We start from the raw sequence: 16,089 nt of genomic DNA, 5'->3' as shown, positions 1-16,089 counted from the left end.
CTTGCCTGGCCAAAGCGGTGTGTGGATGGAGAGCGCCTTCAACAGGGCGTGCCCTTCGCCTTTTCTGCCTGAGGAATGGTGCTGCGCTAGGCATCCTGTCTCCCTGGCCCCAGGCGGCCCTGGTGAACAGCAGTGCACGTTAGTGAGATGGTTGCTAAGGATAACGGGGCAGCCATAGTCGGTGCGGAGGGCAGATTAGAGAGAAGCTAACTGGCGGAGGGGAGGGGAAGACTGTAACCCTGGTTCCAACCTCTGCCCTACCTGCCCAAGAGATAGCTGCAGGAGGCTAATCTCCAGCCCTCAACCTCCACCCCACCTAGCGCCCTTCTCCCTCTCCGTGGGCAGAAGACAAACCACCCTCCGGACCTACCACCACCCACCCACCCGCGGGGCGGGAGCACTCCCTCCCGCTCCCACCCTTGGATCCCTAAAGCCTGGAGATGCTATGGCGAAGGGAACCCTGGGAGTGCGCCTTGAATGACCCCCAAACACATCTGGATTTTTGGAGTTCAGGCCAGCCCCCGAAACGGACCCCAGGGAAGTCGGCCAGAGGGAAGGGGCGGGGGAAGGGAGCGGCAGCGCCGAGCAAAGGGCCCGGCGTTTAGGACTCCCGGCCCCACGACTAGGACCGTCCCAAACTTCCTGTTTCTTCCGGCCGCTCTGACCCCGGGGCTGCAGCTCCGAGATAGCTCGGGGCCTGGAAGTGCATGCTGGGTAAGCGCAGACGGACGGAGTGGGCGAGCTGCTCGCGGTCGCTGTCGCTGTCGCTGTCGCCGCGGCGCAGGGCCGGTGTGGGCGCGCGCTCGCCCGCCTTCCCCGGCGGTCACGCTTTGCATGTGGGCTGGGCAGCGGGCAGGTGGCAGGAGGCCCCCGCGCCCAGGGCTCCGGGAGGAGCCGGGGCCGGGGCCGGGGTGGGGGCGGAGGAGGAAGGGGAGGAGGCGGCCGGAGGGGCGGGGGTGTGGGCCGGGAGTTTCTGCATTTTAAAGGGAAGCCGAGTCGGCAGCTTCGGAGGCCGAAGTTCCAGCCGGCCTCGCCGCGCTGAGTACGCGGACTCCTGGAGGGGCCGCGCACCCGGCTCGGCCTCGGCCTGGCCGCCGGCTCTCGCGTCCCCTGAAGCCCTAGGGGGGGTCGCTTAGGACGAATAAAAGGAAGTCCTTCTTTACTCTGCAAGGAGGAAATTTAACGGAACGGGGGACCCCCCCCCCCGCCCCCTCAAGATGAGCCAGATTTATGGGCAAATACCTGACTCCAGAGAGAAACCCAGGCGATCCCAATCGTGGCAGGGTGACGGCAGAAAAGGACGTTTTCCTCAGTGCCTGCATCCTCAGGCTAGACGGCATGAAGTCGGGGGGGGGGGGCGTGAAACAGACGACTGCTATCCTGAGGCGCCTTCTCCCCAGCAGCCCCACTCTCCTCCCCGATGCTGCCACTTAGCTCCCGCTTCGAGACGCCAGGGCAGGACGGTTAACTACGTAAAGATGAGATTAACCCCCCGCACCTGCACCATCGTTTAGGGCCAGACACTCTGGATGCCATCGCATCTCCCACTCCCATCACCTCTCTATAGTCCCCACTCTCTGGCTCACGTCGATGAAACTGGTAGTTATGCTGTCGGTCTGGGGTCGAGGTTGGATATAGGACGGGTCAAGGTGGGAGGTAGGACACGCAGGGGCCCACTTCACAGATTATTGCTCCCATTATGAAGATAAAGAAACTGAGGCAGCCCAGAGAGCTTAGACCTTTGCTGAGCTCACGCAAGGAATTAGTAATAGAGGTTAAAACACACGTTGGAGATGGGGGGCAGGGGTGATGTTTAAGACTCAGATTAGGCAACCAGCAAGTCTCTCCAGACTCCATGTCTCCCATAGCTGAGTGCTGCCTTAGCAATCCTCTCTTTTCCTCTCTCTGATGGCACAACGCACTTAGGCTTGTTTTTTTTTTTTTTCAATCACGTTTCTGTCACCCATGCTATGCTGGACTATGAGTGTCTCAGTGACAGGGTGTTGATATGTATTATGTTATCCCAGTGCCTGATAAAGTGCCCGGCACATGGACATCATTCAATAAATGTTTCTTTCTTGAACAGTAGAAATCAGGAGTCCAGACTCCCAGCTCTTTTTGAGTCAAAATTCTCTCCTATCTACCCATCTACCTACACACCTGGCTTAGATGTACTCCTTAAAGGGTACTTCGAGGGACTTTCAAAAGTAGACACAGAGGGTGAGGGGCCATCTTGGGCTGGCTGGTTAGCTCACCTCACCAGGGGCAGGCTCAAGCTTCCCAGTTACAAATCTGTTATGTATGTTCTGTACTCCGGTGCCCTTATCCCGAACCAAAATATAACAGGCAGTGCAAACATTTATGCAAATGAGCCAAGAGCCCTGCTGCTTTCAAAAATAAATGATGGAGCCCGTATCAGTAGTTGCAGTGTGTCTTGGCAGGGCTTGGAAGGGGCCCTGCCCGCCCCTCGCTAGTTCTCTCGGGAAGCCAGCACAGTGAGAAGCAGTGTCCCCTACCTCTGTAGTCTCCCCCTCCTTTCCAAAACTACAAACAGCCACAAACCACATGGCCCACAAGCAACAGAGATTTGTGGCCTTTGGAACCTCCCAGGGCAGGGGTCAGTCAGGAGGTCAAAGGGGGTGTAGGCATCACACAGTCCAGAGTCATTACTCTAATGCCCTCTGGGAGAGTTTCAAATCAATGGACCTATTTGTCCTCCCTCCAGGGAGGACTGGGGGTAGGGCAGTGGGGGTCCATTATCATGCCCACCCCCACACCCCATAACACTGCCTCCAAGAAGCTCACTCCAGGCCTGGTATCCTGCAAATCTCCCCACTACCAGAAAAAGCAGAAACCGGAAGTGGGACGATTTCTGTGGGGACAGGCAGGCAGGATGCGTTCTTTGGATTCTAGGTTTAGGAATCTAGGAGTCTGGACTTTTATTTGGGAGTCTGTGGCATTTGAAACGGCAGTGGAGTGACCTATGGGCCACTGTTGACCTGCCACATTTTTGTAGTCAGCCAATTTCCAGCAAGATTGTGCCCTGGCCCGTGATTATCCCTGTTCCTTCTAGGAGAGTTTTAGAATCACTCCCTGTGGGAAAGAGGTGAGATAGTACAGTTGAGGGCCTGAACTTGGGCGTTGGCCAGACCTGGATTCCAAACCCAGTTCTGCCACTAACCAGCTGTGTGGCCTCTTCAAGTTACCTTCTCTGAGCCATAGTTTCCTTATCTGTTAAACCAGGATAATAATAGTACCCACTATAAGTGAAGTGAAGTCTCTCAGTCGTGTCTGACTCTTTGTGACCCCGTGGACTGTAGCCCACCAGGCTCCTCCGTCCATGGGATTCTCCAGGCAAGAATACTGGAGTGGGTTGCCATTTCCTTCTCTAGGAGACTGTTATTGGGTTAAATATGATGTGTACTGGGCTTCCCCGGTAACTCAGAGGGTAAAGAATCCACCTGTAGTGTGGGAGACCTGGGTTCAATCCAAGGGTTGGGAAGATCCCCTGGGGGAGGGCCTGGCAACCCCCTCCAGTATTCTTGCTTAGAGAATCCTATGGACAGAGGAGCCTAATGGGCTACAGTCCATGGGGCTGCAATGAGTCGGACACGACTGAGCGACTAAACACAGCACAGCACATGATGTGTACTATGCACTTGGCAATTTCTTTTTTTAAACAAAAGTTATTTATTTTACTTTTGGCTGTTCTGGGCCTTGGTTGCTGTGCAGGCTTTTCTCTAGTTGCGGCACGTGGACTCAGTAGTTATGGCTTGCAGGCTCTAGAGCACAGGCTCAGTAGTTGTGGCACACGGGCTTAGTTACTATTCGACATGGGATCTTCCCAGACCAGGGATTGAACCCCTGTATCCTGCATTAGCATGGGGATTCTACTACTGAGCCACCAGGGGAGCCCTTGGCGCTTTCTTAAATGCTCAATAAGTTGTGGTGACCATTCTTATTTAGTATTGTTGTAAGTAAGTAATGTTCTGCCTGTTATCTATCAAACCTGGGGCATTTCTCAAGTCACTCCCTAAGATCCCAGAGAGATGGAATTGCTCCAGGCACCCCTCCCTTTCCGGCATTTGGGTAATCATGATCAGGATTGACTTGGGATGTGCCTAAGATGCTGCAAGGATGGTGCTGGCTACAGGTAGTATCCTCTGAGGGAATTTAGTTTTGTTGACTAAAATGGTTTTAAGTGGTCAGCTGGGGGCTCAGGGGAACTCTCCCTCCCTGGGCTGTAAAACACAGGCCCGTGGTATCTAGGGCCAGGCTAGTACCCAGGCTCTAGGCACCAGCTAAGTGTGTATTTACAATGAGGCAGCTTTGAAAATGTTTTGCCTGATTTACTTGATAACTTCGATCTTTAAATGGCTTTTGTTTAAAAATTTACCCTGGTGTGGAATGAGAGAGAGAGAGAGAGAGAGTTCACTTTTAATTTCAAATTTTGGAGGCGGGCACTACTAGGCCAGGGAGCAGCGGCTCCCTCCGTGCTGGCCAAGATGGGCAGGGACACACAATCTGGTTCTGCCAGAAGTTCACGAATATGTAGCTCCAGCGCTGCTTTTGCAGGGCACTTTCATGACACTTTTGGATTCATCCTTTGTTTTTTTTTGGTGAGTTTGTACTGCAAAGGGGAGGGAGACTGAGTCCCACCAGCCTCTAGTTCCCTGAGGTTGGAGATCTTGTCATCACCTCCCCATAGGACCAGGAGCCTTCTGACGGCGCGGTCCTAGTCTCCCCCGTTAGACTGGCGGTTCCCCAGAGTGGGAACCGAGAGCGCAGCCTCGGTCCTCGGAGCATCTTCCCCCACCGGCGTCCCGTCCGGTGCACTCGTTGGTATTCGAGGCGCCCGGAGGCAGAGCAATTGGCGCGAACGGAGCCCGGAAAGGATGATGCCTCGGGGGCCCTAACTCCCCAGCCCTCTGCTGGGGAGGGGAGTGGGGAGCTGCACGCCGCCCGCGGAGGGAGGGTCCACGTGGTGGGGAGCTGCAGAGGGGGCGCCCCCGGAGTCCGTCCAAGACCTTTTGTCTGTCCCCCGTGCAGAAGCCCCCTCCCCAAAGAGGGATGGCATCGGAGAAAGAGGGAGGCAAGGCGGGGGCGGGGTGGGGGGAGGCGGGGGCAAGAGGGGAGGGGAGAGGAGCGGGAGGGAGCACCGTGGGGGCTGGGAGAGGCTGGAGGGGTGGAGGGCCGGAGGCCGAGCTGAGAGGAGCGGCCGGAGCTGCCCCGGGAGGCGAGGAGGAAAAAGCGGAGGAAGGAAACCCATCCTGCCCCCAACCCCCGAGTGTCTCCTGTTACCAACCGAAAGGTGCTGCCTCAGGAAGAGGTGATCGGAGCCGTTGAGAGCAGTCGGTCACGTGAACCGAGCCGAGAGAGAGCGAGAGGGCTGGAGAGCCAGTGCGAGAGCGAGCCGACAGACAGCCCGACCGACAGACAAAGAGCCCGAGAGGGAGGCCGGCGGGGACCGCGAGAGGAGGAGGAGCTGGAGGAAGGGCAGCGCGGCCCCGGGCCTCCCCTCCCCTTCGCTCTCCTCCTCCGCAGCCTCAACTCTCCGGTCTCCCACTTGGGGAGCCCAGTGATCGAGGAAGGCAGCCCTTTATTCCCCTCGCTGTTTCACTCTGCCCGTGCAGCTGCGCTTGACGCTTCCCGTTCCCGGAGCGACAAAATCAGCTGTAACTGGGCCTGGTAAATACTCCTTTCCAGATTGCAAAATAAGGGCAACTCCCTGTTATCCGCAGGGGGGCTTCCCAGGGGATCTGGGAATCCGGATTCTGCTAGACCTCAGAGCTACCCCTGCCCCCCGGAAAGTCCGTGGGGACCCCGCGGGGTGGGCACTGTTGTCCATCGGCAACGAGAAAGGAGGCTTGGGTGAGGAATCCACTGGGCCAGGCACTGTGCTGGGTCCAGGGGACCGCTGAGATGGAGGAGGCTGTGCCCTCCCTTCTGGGAGCCTCCACTCTAGAAGGAGAGGGACTCACAGTGGGACAGTCAGAGCAGACCCTGAAAGGGTCTTTGCTCTGGCGCTAGCAAAGAGCTAGAGGGAGTATGGAGGAAGAAGTGGCTGAGGAACTGCAAAGCTTCTTGGAGAAAGGATTTGAACATGGCCTTGAAGGTCAAAGAGGGCTTTGGGGTACAGGTGGAGGAATTATTCTGAGCAGAAGGGCTGGAGCCAGCCTGGGTCCTTCTAGCAGGAACATGCACTGGTTCATAATTATAAAGGTAAATGTGCTGTTTTAAAACAAATTGGATTGTAAACATTGCTGTTTTTCTTCATCTAATTGCAGCTCTTACTGCTGGCCTCTTGTTCATGCTGATTACGGGGAATTGGCTGTAATTTTACAAGGTGCTACCAGTTCAATGAAAACTTTCCTCAGCCCGCTTTTTCCATCAGGGACGCATGGGCTAGGAGGAAATGAAGTCAGTATCCTGTTCCCTGTCCCCCTGCCCCACAGGGCTCAGAGGTGGCCACCCACTGACAAGTCTGGACCAAGGGCACAGAGAGATTTGCCTTGGCCTGCCCTCCCCTCTCACTGCCCACTGGGTCTCACCACTGGGCTCACTGGGCAGGGATTCCAGGTCCCTCTGAGCAGCTCTGGCGTTCCTTGGCTGTCCTGGGCCTTTCTTATTGCTATATTAATCATGTAAATTACTTTATCTTTCTATTTTAGCTTGCAAAATGCAGTCAACTCCCTGTTATTCTCAGGGTCTTCCAGGATGCTCTGAGATTCCAGTATCTCCCTGACCTTAGACCCCCTCCCAGGTCCAGCTCACTAGGAGCTGGGGCCTGAAAAATACAGGGGTGTTTTAGTGGAAGGAAAGATGTGGTAGCTACAAGCCTAGGGTGGCAGGCCCTGTACATGAAGTTCCAAGGATTAAGTATATCACTTGAGATATGGCTGACTGGGTTGCCCAAGGCAAGGGGACCCAAGTCTCATAGGAAGGCTATGGTCCTAATGGCACCCTCCTCAACATTCTGGTGAAAAGGCTGTCCCTTCCCCAAGCACTTTGCAGACACAGGGCATTTACATCATCAGCATGATGAACTTTTTCATGACTGTTACTCATTTGTTTCTTCGTTCAGTCATTTATTCCACGAGCATCTCTTCAGCATCTGTGTGCTTCCCTGTGTTCAGGGCTGGGGACCGAGTCCCTCCCCACCAGGAACTTCTGCTCTACTGACAGAGAGATCACAAATTCTAAGAACAGGAGAGAATGTGTCCCTTTGCTCCTGATCCGAGAAGGATTAATCAGTCGAAGAAAAGGACAGTTGGGGAAAGGTAGAAAGCACATCTTCTTTTTAAAACAATTTGGAAAATAGATAAAAGAAGAAACGTAATTTTTATTTTTAAAATACACTTATTTATTCATTTATTTATTTTTGGCTGTGCTAGGTCTTCCTTGCTACACGGGCTTTTCTCTGATTGCAGCGAACGGGACTGCTCTCTGGTGTGAGCCTCTCATCATGGTGGCTTCTCTTGCTTCAGAGCACAGGCTCTAGGGCACGTGGGCTCAGTAGTTATGGCTCCTGGGCTCTGGAGTGCAGTTGTTGTGGCACATGAGCTTAGTTGCTCTGTGGCATGTGGGATCTTCCCAGACCAGGGATCAAACTGGTGTCTCCTGTATTGGCAGGCAGATTCTTTACCACTGAGCCACCAGGGAAGCCCAGAAACATAATTCTTAGCCAGTAATTTTGTTATACTACTCCTGAGCTGTATGGCATTGAGTCTCTGGGAGACTAAATTTTCTCACCTGTAAAGTAGGAGTAAATGCCTCACAGGGTTATTGTGTAAAGACATGTGATAATTTATCTAAGTAGAATGCCAAGCCCAGGCCTGATAATTAATAGGTCGTTGATAGTTTGCCTGTACCTAGTATTGTTTTTTAATATTCATTTTTATTTATGTATTTATTTGGCTGTGCTGGGTCTTAGTTGCAGTATGTGGAATCTAATTTCCTGTACTAAGCTCGTACTAAGTTGCTTCAGGCATGTCTAACTCTTTGCACCCCTATGAACTGTAGCCTGCGAGGCTCCTCTGTCCATGGGATTCTCCAGGCAAGAGTACTCAAGTGGGTTGCATTTCCTTCTTCAGGGCATCTTCCCGACTCAGGGATGAAACCTGGGTTTCCTGCACCGCAAGCAGATTCTTTACCAGGTAAGTCCCATTGTTAAATAACTACCATCCAAAGACAGTTAACTGTGGTTAACATTTTGGTGCATTTTCTTCTAGTCTTTTTAAAAATTCATAGTTTTCCCACACAGTTGGTGATTCAACTCAATATTCCATTTTATAGCTGGCCTTTTTTTACTTAAAATTATAAGAATTTCCTCATGTTATTAAAAAGGTCCTTGTAAACATCATTTTAGTGGCCATGTAATAGTCCATTGTGTCGAGTCCTGTTGCTTTTTAAAAGCTATCAGGTTATGTGTCAATTATTTCCAATAAAGTTGGGAAAGAGAAAATAAAGAAAATAAATGAAAGCTCCCAGGCCTACTGTCTCCTTTATCCTTTACCCACGACCAGCCCAGCAGCATTGTGTCTTTGCTGAAGACAGTTAGGAACCACCTGTTTCCCGCCCCTCACATTCAGATCTAGTTACTTCCTGTGACATGTATCGGTCTTTCCACAAGTGTTTGTCCTTCCATACACTCACTGGCAGCCAGACATTCTCAGGCCTTGTGGTGCCATGTTGTCATTCAGCACAGTCTCTACCTCAGAGGACCCTATCTTCTTCCCCCTCACCACCTTTGCCTCCCCACTCGTGACTCTCTGGATGTCAATTCCATTTTCACCCTTCCAGCCAAAAATAGCACCTTCACTGCATTACAACCTCAGTTTCAGGTTACTTTGTTTTGGTTTTTTGCTTTTTTATTTTATTTATTTATTTTTTGTGACCACATGTCGCAACTTGCAGGATCTCAGTTTCCTGACCAGGGATTGAAACCCAGCCGCAGAAAGCCCAGAATCCTAACCACTATGATACCAGGGAACTCCCTACAACCTCAGTTTTGATGTCACCAAGAAAGTATGCCAGGAGGTAAGCACCAGGCAACCACTGGTCCCCTTCTCTCCTGGGCTGTGCTGGAATACAATTATACAGAATAAGGAGCCAGTGGTTGGGGTGGGGTGGGTGGAATGGGGAGTTGGTGCTTGTTTTGGGCCATTTATTTTTTCATTAGGTAGGGCCCTCTAACCCCTCTGAGTTTCTCCAAATTGGGGCTGGAATCATCAAATTGATGGCTTGCTGTGGGGAGACCTAAAGTCAGCAGATGTGTTTCTTAATGCAGTCCTCCAGCTTAAAAACAGGGACATTCTTAGATATCCAGAGTATTTAGTATAAAGCAGGCAGTCTGGGGTTCTAAAACAGGAGACTTCCCTTGCGGAGAAGAGAATGAAAAACTCTCTGGGATTCTAGAAGAGACAAGGAGTTATAGTCAATGAGAGAGTTTCAAGGGCGAGGGCTCACTCAGTGAAAAAATCTCAGGCATTTCAAATCGGTGGGAAGAGAATGGATTATTTAACAAATGATTTGTGGATATCTGATTATTTGGTGGGGGGACATTAGCACCTCATGCCATCTGCCAATGTAAATTTCATAGTTAAATCATAGTATCTGATGAGTCAGGTTCTTGGTTGCAAACCACAGAATCTGTTTCGAACTGGCTGAAGCAGGAAAGGAGTTTGTTGGAAGGCTGTTGGGAATCTCACTGTGACTATGTTAAAGAACCAGCCTCAGCAAAAGGGTAGGAAGCAGGTGAGGCAGGCCCTGTCGGGATCGCGTCACAGGACAGGCCTGCTCAGGATGCTGTGACCGCATGGTCTCCTCCGAGGCCTGCTGCTCTTCTGGATGTCTGGGTGCTGAGACCTCCAGGAATAATTGCTGTTCTCCCCTGCAGTGCTGTATGCTTAAGTTCCAAAGTCCAGAGGGAGAGAAGGCATCTGACTTGCATATCATGGGCTGCATCCCTGCTACCTAGCTGCTGGTGGATGGAGAGATGGAATATCTCCCTTCATGTGTCTTAGAATTTGCTTCAAACCATCAGTGCCTGTATACTGAGCAACTCAAAATTTTTAAAAAAAGTCCAAATACAGTTGCTGATGTTGCTTGAGTGTTAGCAATTTGCTATACATATTCCCCTCACCATCTTTGCCTCTCCCCACTCCCTAACCTGCCCCCTAAGCCTGGGATGGGGGTTCCTTAAGGACTCTTTGGACGCCAGTCTCATTTCCATTCTTCCAGCCAGTGATGGCGCTCTCATTGCTCTACAAATTCTTTACATATACTTTTCCATTTAATCCTGAAAACCACCCTGTAAGTTGGAAACTGTTATTATCCTCACTTTATAGTGGAGGAAGCTGAATATGCCCTTGGTCACAGGGCTAGTAAGTTGATTTTGGTTCTAGCTCCATCTGATTCCTGAGTCAACGCTTGCACTACCCAGTCTGCTCCAGAGTGGAAAAGAATGGCAAACAATAAGACCATAAGAAACCTAGAAGAAAATAGGGGAATATTCTTCTGGTCTTGAGAATAAGGAAAGTCTTTCTAGGCATAAAGGTAAATGAAGATACAATAAAGGATGTGGAAATATAGATTATGTTATATGTGACATGTATGTAAAAATGTCAAACTTCTGTATTAAAAAACTAGTAACACCACAAGGGCTTACCTTGTAGCTCAGTCAGTAAAGAATCTGCCTGCAATGCAGGAGACCTGGGTTCGATTCCTGGGTCGGGAAGATCCCCTGGATAAGGAAATGGCAACCTACTCCAGTATTCTTGCCTGGAGAATCCCATGGACAGAGGAGCCTGGCAGGCTGCAGTCCATGGGACCACAAGAGTCAGACACAACTGAGTGACTGAGCACAAGAATCTTTGGTGTATAAAGAAGTCTTACAAATCCCCATGAAAAACACAAATACCTAGTTAGAAAACTAGGCAAAGGACATGAAATGACAATTGCAAATTAAGAAATATTAATGACCTATAAACTAGGAAAAATATTTAATGTTGTTGAAGAAATGCCAATTCAAATTCAAATCCTGATATATCAACGCAGAATATTTTACCCATATAAATGTTTACATTTTACTTTATTTTACTAATATTTATTTAATTAATACACTGCTGGTAAGAGTTAAGGGAAGCATGTTTTAAAAATCTGCCTGATTGAAGGATCAGTTCAGTTCAGTCGCTCAGTCATGTCCGACTCTTCGGGACCCCATGAATCACAGCACGCCAGGCCTCCATGTCCATCACCAACACCTGGAGTTCACTCAAACTCATGTCCATCAAGTTGGTGATGCCATCCAGCCATCTCATTCTCTGTCGTCCCCTTCTCCTCCCGCCCCCAACCTTTCCCAGCATCAGAGTCTTTTCCAGTGAGTCAACTCTTCGAATGAGGTGGCCAAAGTATTGGAGTTTCAGCTTTGGCATCGGTCCTTCCAATGAATACCCAGGATTGATCTCCTTTAGAATGGACTGGTTGGATCTCCTTGCAGTCCAAGGGACTCTCAAGAGTCTTCTCTAACACCACAGTTCAAAAGCATTAATTCTTCGGTATAATTAGCTACAATTAATGTCCACTTAAATTGTGTAATTTATTGAGTTTCAGTATGTATCCTGACCCTGAAAGTCACTCAGTCGTTTCTGACTCTTTGCAACCCCATGGACTGTACAGTCTGTAGAATTCTCTAGGCCAGAATCCTGGAGTGGGTAGCCTTTCGCTTCTCCAGGGGATCTTTCCAACCCAGGGACCGAATCCAGGTCTCCCGCATTGCAGGTGGTCTCTTTGCCAGCTGAGCCACTAGGGAATCCCAAGAATACTGGAGTGGGTAGCCTATTCCTTCTCCAGCGAATCTTCCTGACTAAGGAGTTGAACTGGAGTCTCCTGCACTGCAGGCGGATTCTTTACCAACTGAACTATCAGAGAAGCCCTATCAGTATATATACCTACCCATAAAACCAGTGCCACAATCAAGATACAAAACATATCCATTGTCCCCCAAATTTTGCTTTTTATAGTCCATCACTTCCCATACCTCTCTCCCCTGCTTTATGTCACTATAGTTTTGTTTGCATTTTCTGGAATTTCATATAATTACATTATACAGTATATAGTATTTTAGTCAGATTTCTCTCAGAATAAATGTTTTTGAAGTTCATCCACATTGTTACCTGTATTGGAATTTATTCCTTTGCATTGCTGAGTGGTATTCCATTGTAATAAATACACCATTAAAAAAGTATTCACCTGGTGATAGTTATTTGGGTTGTTTCCAGTTTGTGGTGACTGTGTTATTGTGAATAAAGATTGTCTGAACATTCTGGTGGGAGCCTAAACTAGTAAAATCTTTTAATAGGTCAATATGGTTCTGTATGTCAAAATATTAAAAATACACCTACCAAACATACATGATGTACAAGATTTGCTTCTAAATAATTTCCATTGGCAGGAAGAAATAAGTGAGGGTGTAGGTGAAAAATTATTGGTCATCACTTGATAATTATTGAAAAGGGGAGATGGGTACATGGGGTTTGTTAAACTATTTAACTTTTCCACATGTTCCAGTCATAAAATTTTAACACGCATACCTCTTGATCCAGTTTTTTGTGAAGTCACATATACACAGAGAATGTTCATAAGAGATTATATTCATTTAATAGAAAAAGCTAAACAATTTATACACCTAACAAAAGAGTCGGAGAAGGCAATGGCAAGCCACTCCAATACTCTTGCCTAGAAAATCCCATGGATGGAGGAGCCTAGTGGGCTGAAGTCCATGGGGTCGCTAAGGGTCGGATGCGACTGAGCGACTTCACTTTCACTTTTCACTTTCACACATTGGAGAAGGAAATGGCAACCCCACTCCAGTGTTCTTGCCTGGAGAATCCCAGGGACGGGGGAGCCTTGTGGGCTTCCGTCTATGGGGTCACACAGAGTCGGACACGACTGAAGTGACTTAGCAGCAGCAGCAGCAGCAACAAAAGAGTGGGTAAATAAATTATGGCATATTCACTGAACAGAATACTATGAAGTCTTTAAAAATCATGTTTTCAAAAAATATTTAATGACATTGAAAAATACAATATACATTTTATATAAAAATATAGGTTACAGACCAATTGTATATAGTATGATTCCATTTTGTTTAAAATAAAATATATTATAAAATACAAAGACTGAAATGTTAGCAATGGTAGGCTATGTGGTAGGATTATGAATTTTTTTATGATCTTTACAGTTTCCTGGATTTTAAAAATTTCTACAATGAGATGTGATACTTTCATAAAGTTTTTAATGGAAGAAAAATAGTATTTCATTTTTCTCTGGTATTTTGCATTCCTTCCAATTCTTTTCCCCTTCATTGTCTTATTTTTAACCCTACAAGATCAATGGTGGTGGTTTAGTTGCTAAGTTGTGTCCAACTCTTGTGACCCCATGGACTGCAGCCTTCCCGGCTCCACTGTCCATGGGATTCTCCAGGCAAGAATACTGGAATGGGTTGCTATTTTCTTCTCCAGGGGATCTTCCCAACACAGGGATCGAACCTGGGGCTCCTGCATTGCAGGCGGATTCTTTACCCACTGGGCTATGAGGGAAGCCCAGAAGATCGATAGAACAGCTTTTTTTAATATGCCCACAGGCTTGAAGTAGTACATTCTCAGAACTAGATGGAACCTTAGAGACTAAGACTGATCCCATTTTTTTTAATGAAGAAACTGAAGGTTAAAGAAGGGAAGTGGCTTGTTTAGGCCAGCCACACAGAAAGTGGGTATCAGAAACCAGGGTTAGAAATCAAGCCTCCTGAGGCCAACTCTAGGGACTTTTCACTGCCTCCTCGAGGAAACGATCCCAGTTAAACCCAGCTGCTGGCAGAGCAGGACTAGGCATTCTTTAATAGGAGGCTCTAAACAGGAGACACCTGCTCTGATTTCTAATCCTGGCCCTAACGCTGGCCGCAGTCTGAACCCTCCCCCATTATTCCAGGCCTCAATGGACCTCCCAGCTCCACACACTGACCAATCCCCATAGCCCTGGCCAGAGGCTAAATTAGGATCTGTGCTGCACGAGGAGACTTTTGTCCACTCCCACCTCCCAGTATACAGATCCGTCTGATGGAAAGGCGGACAGGGGAAGAATAGGGGTTAATCCATAGAACGTCCTCCCTTCAAGGGTCAAGGGCAGCACTTTCCACATAAGCAGGCAGGCAGGCAGGCACCTTTTCACTAGAAAGACAAGGGAAAGTCCAGGGCTCCAACGGAGGATACTCAGAGCCAGTGTTCTTACTGGGGAGTCTGGCTTCTCTTGAGACATCTCTCCTATCAGTCCGCGTGGTTATTTGGGAACTTCAGCCTGCTGGATCAGTAGGGCCAGGCCCAGAGGCCCTCCTGGGGTCCCCGAGTAAGCTGAGGGAAGGGAGTGGCCCAGTGTAGGGTGGTTCTTGAAAGGCCTTTGGGAAACAGGGGTGGGGCGCCAGGCGCGGGGAGTGTTGAGAGCTGCTGGAGGAGAGCCAGAAAAGATCGAGGGAAAAGATGCCACCTGTGACGCCGGTTAAAGGAACTGGAGCGACAGGAAGGAATGGACCATCCTCTCATCACCTTCATTCCCGAAGCTCTGTCAGAACTCCTCCGTGCTGGGAACCCCAGCGGAGAGGACGGGGACTCCCTCAGGATTAAGGGGGGCCCCAAAACTGAAAAGGAATTTCTCTTCCTGCGAGATAATTGGACTTGCCCTACTTGCCCTGTCTCCCTCGTTGCCTCAGTTCCCCCTTTCTGTAAGATGGAGCAGCAGTAGCCTTCCTGGCCACACCTCCTTGGGGAGAGAAGTGAGAATGCATGAGAATCGGGTACAACATTGTTGAAGCATCTCTGGTTTCAGGCTCAGCACGGAGGGAGGGAGGTGTCACACTAAGAGAGTTACAGCCAATTTTGGGGCTTTTACTGACAGGCACTGCGAGGCTGGGCATTTAGCTCTGGCCTTTTTCAAGACTAGGACCTTCCTCACCACCTTCACTCTTAAATTTCCAGGGTTGTTTTGGGAGAAAGGGAGGGGGCTCAAAACTTGCCTCTCCACCCTCCCTGGCCCAGTAGGGGGAACTTGCTCAAAGATGAAAGTGATCCCTCAGTGCTCAGCATCTTTCCAAGTGGAAAGAATTCCTTTGGTGGCATGAGGTGACCCTGTCTCTAAGTCTGTGGAACACTGTCCCAACCTTCCTTGCTTGGAGTTCCTGAGATCTGGAAAATGAGCTGCTCTTTGTAGCTGTAATATCGTGTGTGTGTTGGGACAGTTTGGGGGGGAGAAGGACGGGGAGAGGGGCAGGTGAAGTAGCTAAAGGGGAGGGAAATGGGAAGTGATGTTGCAGGTATTAACCTGCCCAATAGATTTTGTTTCCCCTCCCACAGATGCTTAGGGAAAGAAAGACCCTCAAAGCCAGAGAGTAGCTTCAGGGTGAATTTTCTGTGTTTAAGGCTTTTCAGACTCTGGTAGCCCTCTGCCCACCTGAGCAAAGGAAAGATAAGAGTGAAAAAATAAAAAGAAGAGGTCAAGGTAAACATGCGACTCTCCTTTTACCTCATGATCTTTGTAGAAAAGATGCCAGTGGCAGCAAAGCTAGAAGCCTAAATGACAACGTGGAGGAAGCAAGGACCAAGGGAAGAAAAAGGAAGCTGACCACGTGTCTTTCTTGAAAGACTTTCCTTTATTTCTCTGTAGCCAAAACTGTGAGCTCAAGGGACTTACAGTGTGGGCAAGGAAACAGATGATAAGAAACAACTAGAGAACTAGGCATGAGAGCAGAGCATCAAGATTTAGCAAAAACCAAAAAAAAAAACAAAAAAAAAACACCCAAAATCAAAATCAGACTAGATGAAAAAGCTGAGAGGTGGTCAGAAGCAGGGGAGACTTCTGGGAGGAAGTGGGTCTTGAACCTTGACTTGGAGAATTCAGGTATGGAAAGAGGTGGGGAGGGTGTCTCTGACTACAGAACAGGAGGAATCTGCATCCGTGTGTAGTGGGAGGGTGGTGCGAAAGAACAAAGGCTGCGAAGAGCAAGATTTGTTGAGGGAGGAAGGTATGGCTGAAGAGGAA

The 16,089-nt window shown here is 49.2% G+C and overlaps 1 protein-coding gene across 1 annotated transcript; it reads left to right on the top strand.

The window, feature by feature from the left end:
* The first annotated feature begins 1,590 nt into the window (after positions 1 to 1,590).
* Positions 1,591 to 12,252, top strand: LOC129564022 (uncharacterized). The gene is made up of 8 exons (XM_088834302.1): positions 1,591 to 1,614; positions 4,769 to 4,984; positions 5,213 to 5,688; positions 6,288 to 6,420; positions 7,085 to 7,280; positions 8,094 to 8,156; positions 8,917 to 9,039; positions 9,899 to 12,252. Exons 1-7 carry the CDS (start codon positions 1,591 to 1,593, stop codon positions 9,012 to 9,014), a joined length of 1,206 nt encoding a protein of 401 aa, XP_088690428.1. The 3' UTR covers positions 9,015 to 9,039; positions 9,899 to 12,252.
* Positions 12,253 to 16,089: the final 3,837 nt, after the last annotated feature.

This window comes from Moschus berezovskii, chromosome X, assembly GCF_049115385.1.
Source record: "Moschus berezovskii isolate FMDL1 chromosome X, NW_MosBer_1.0, whole genome shotgun sequence".
Lineage (NCBI taxonomy): Eukaryota > Metazoa > Chordata > Mammalia > Artiodactyla > Moschidae > Moschus > Moschus berezovskii.
Note: the sequence above shows the minus strand (reverse complement) of the source record. Positions and strands in the feature narration are given on the sequence as shown.

What these genes read in the sequence shown, in the direction of transcription:
- LOC129564022 (XM_088834302.1), top strand. Translation starts at nt 1,591, where the DNA reads ATGAAACTGGTAGTTATGCTGTCG. An exon ending in GCGGAGGGAGGGTCCACGTG is followed by an intron (nt 4,985 to 5,212) that starts GTGGGGAGCTGC and finishes CCGAGCTGAGAG; the next exon opens with GAGCGGCCGGAGCTGCCCCG. An exon ending in GCAAGCAGATTCTTTACCAG is followed by an intron (nt 8,157 to 8,916) that starts GTAAGTCCCATT and finishes CGCAACTTGCAG; the next exon opens with GATCTCAGTTTCCTGACCAG.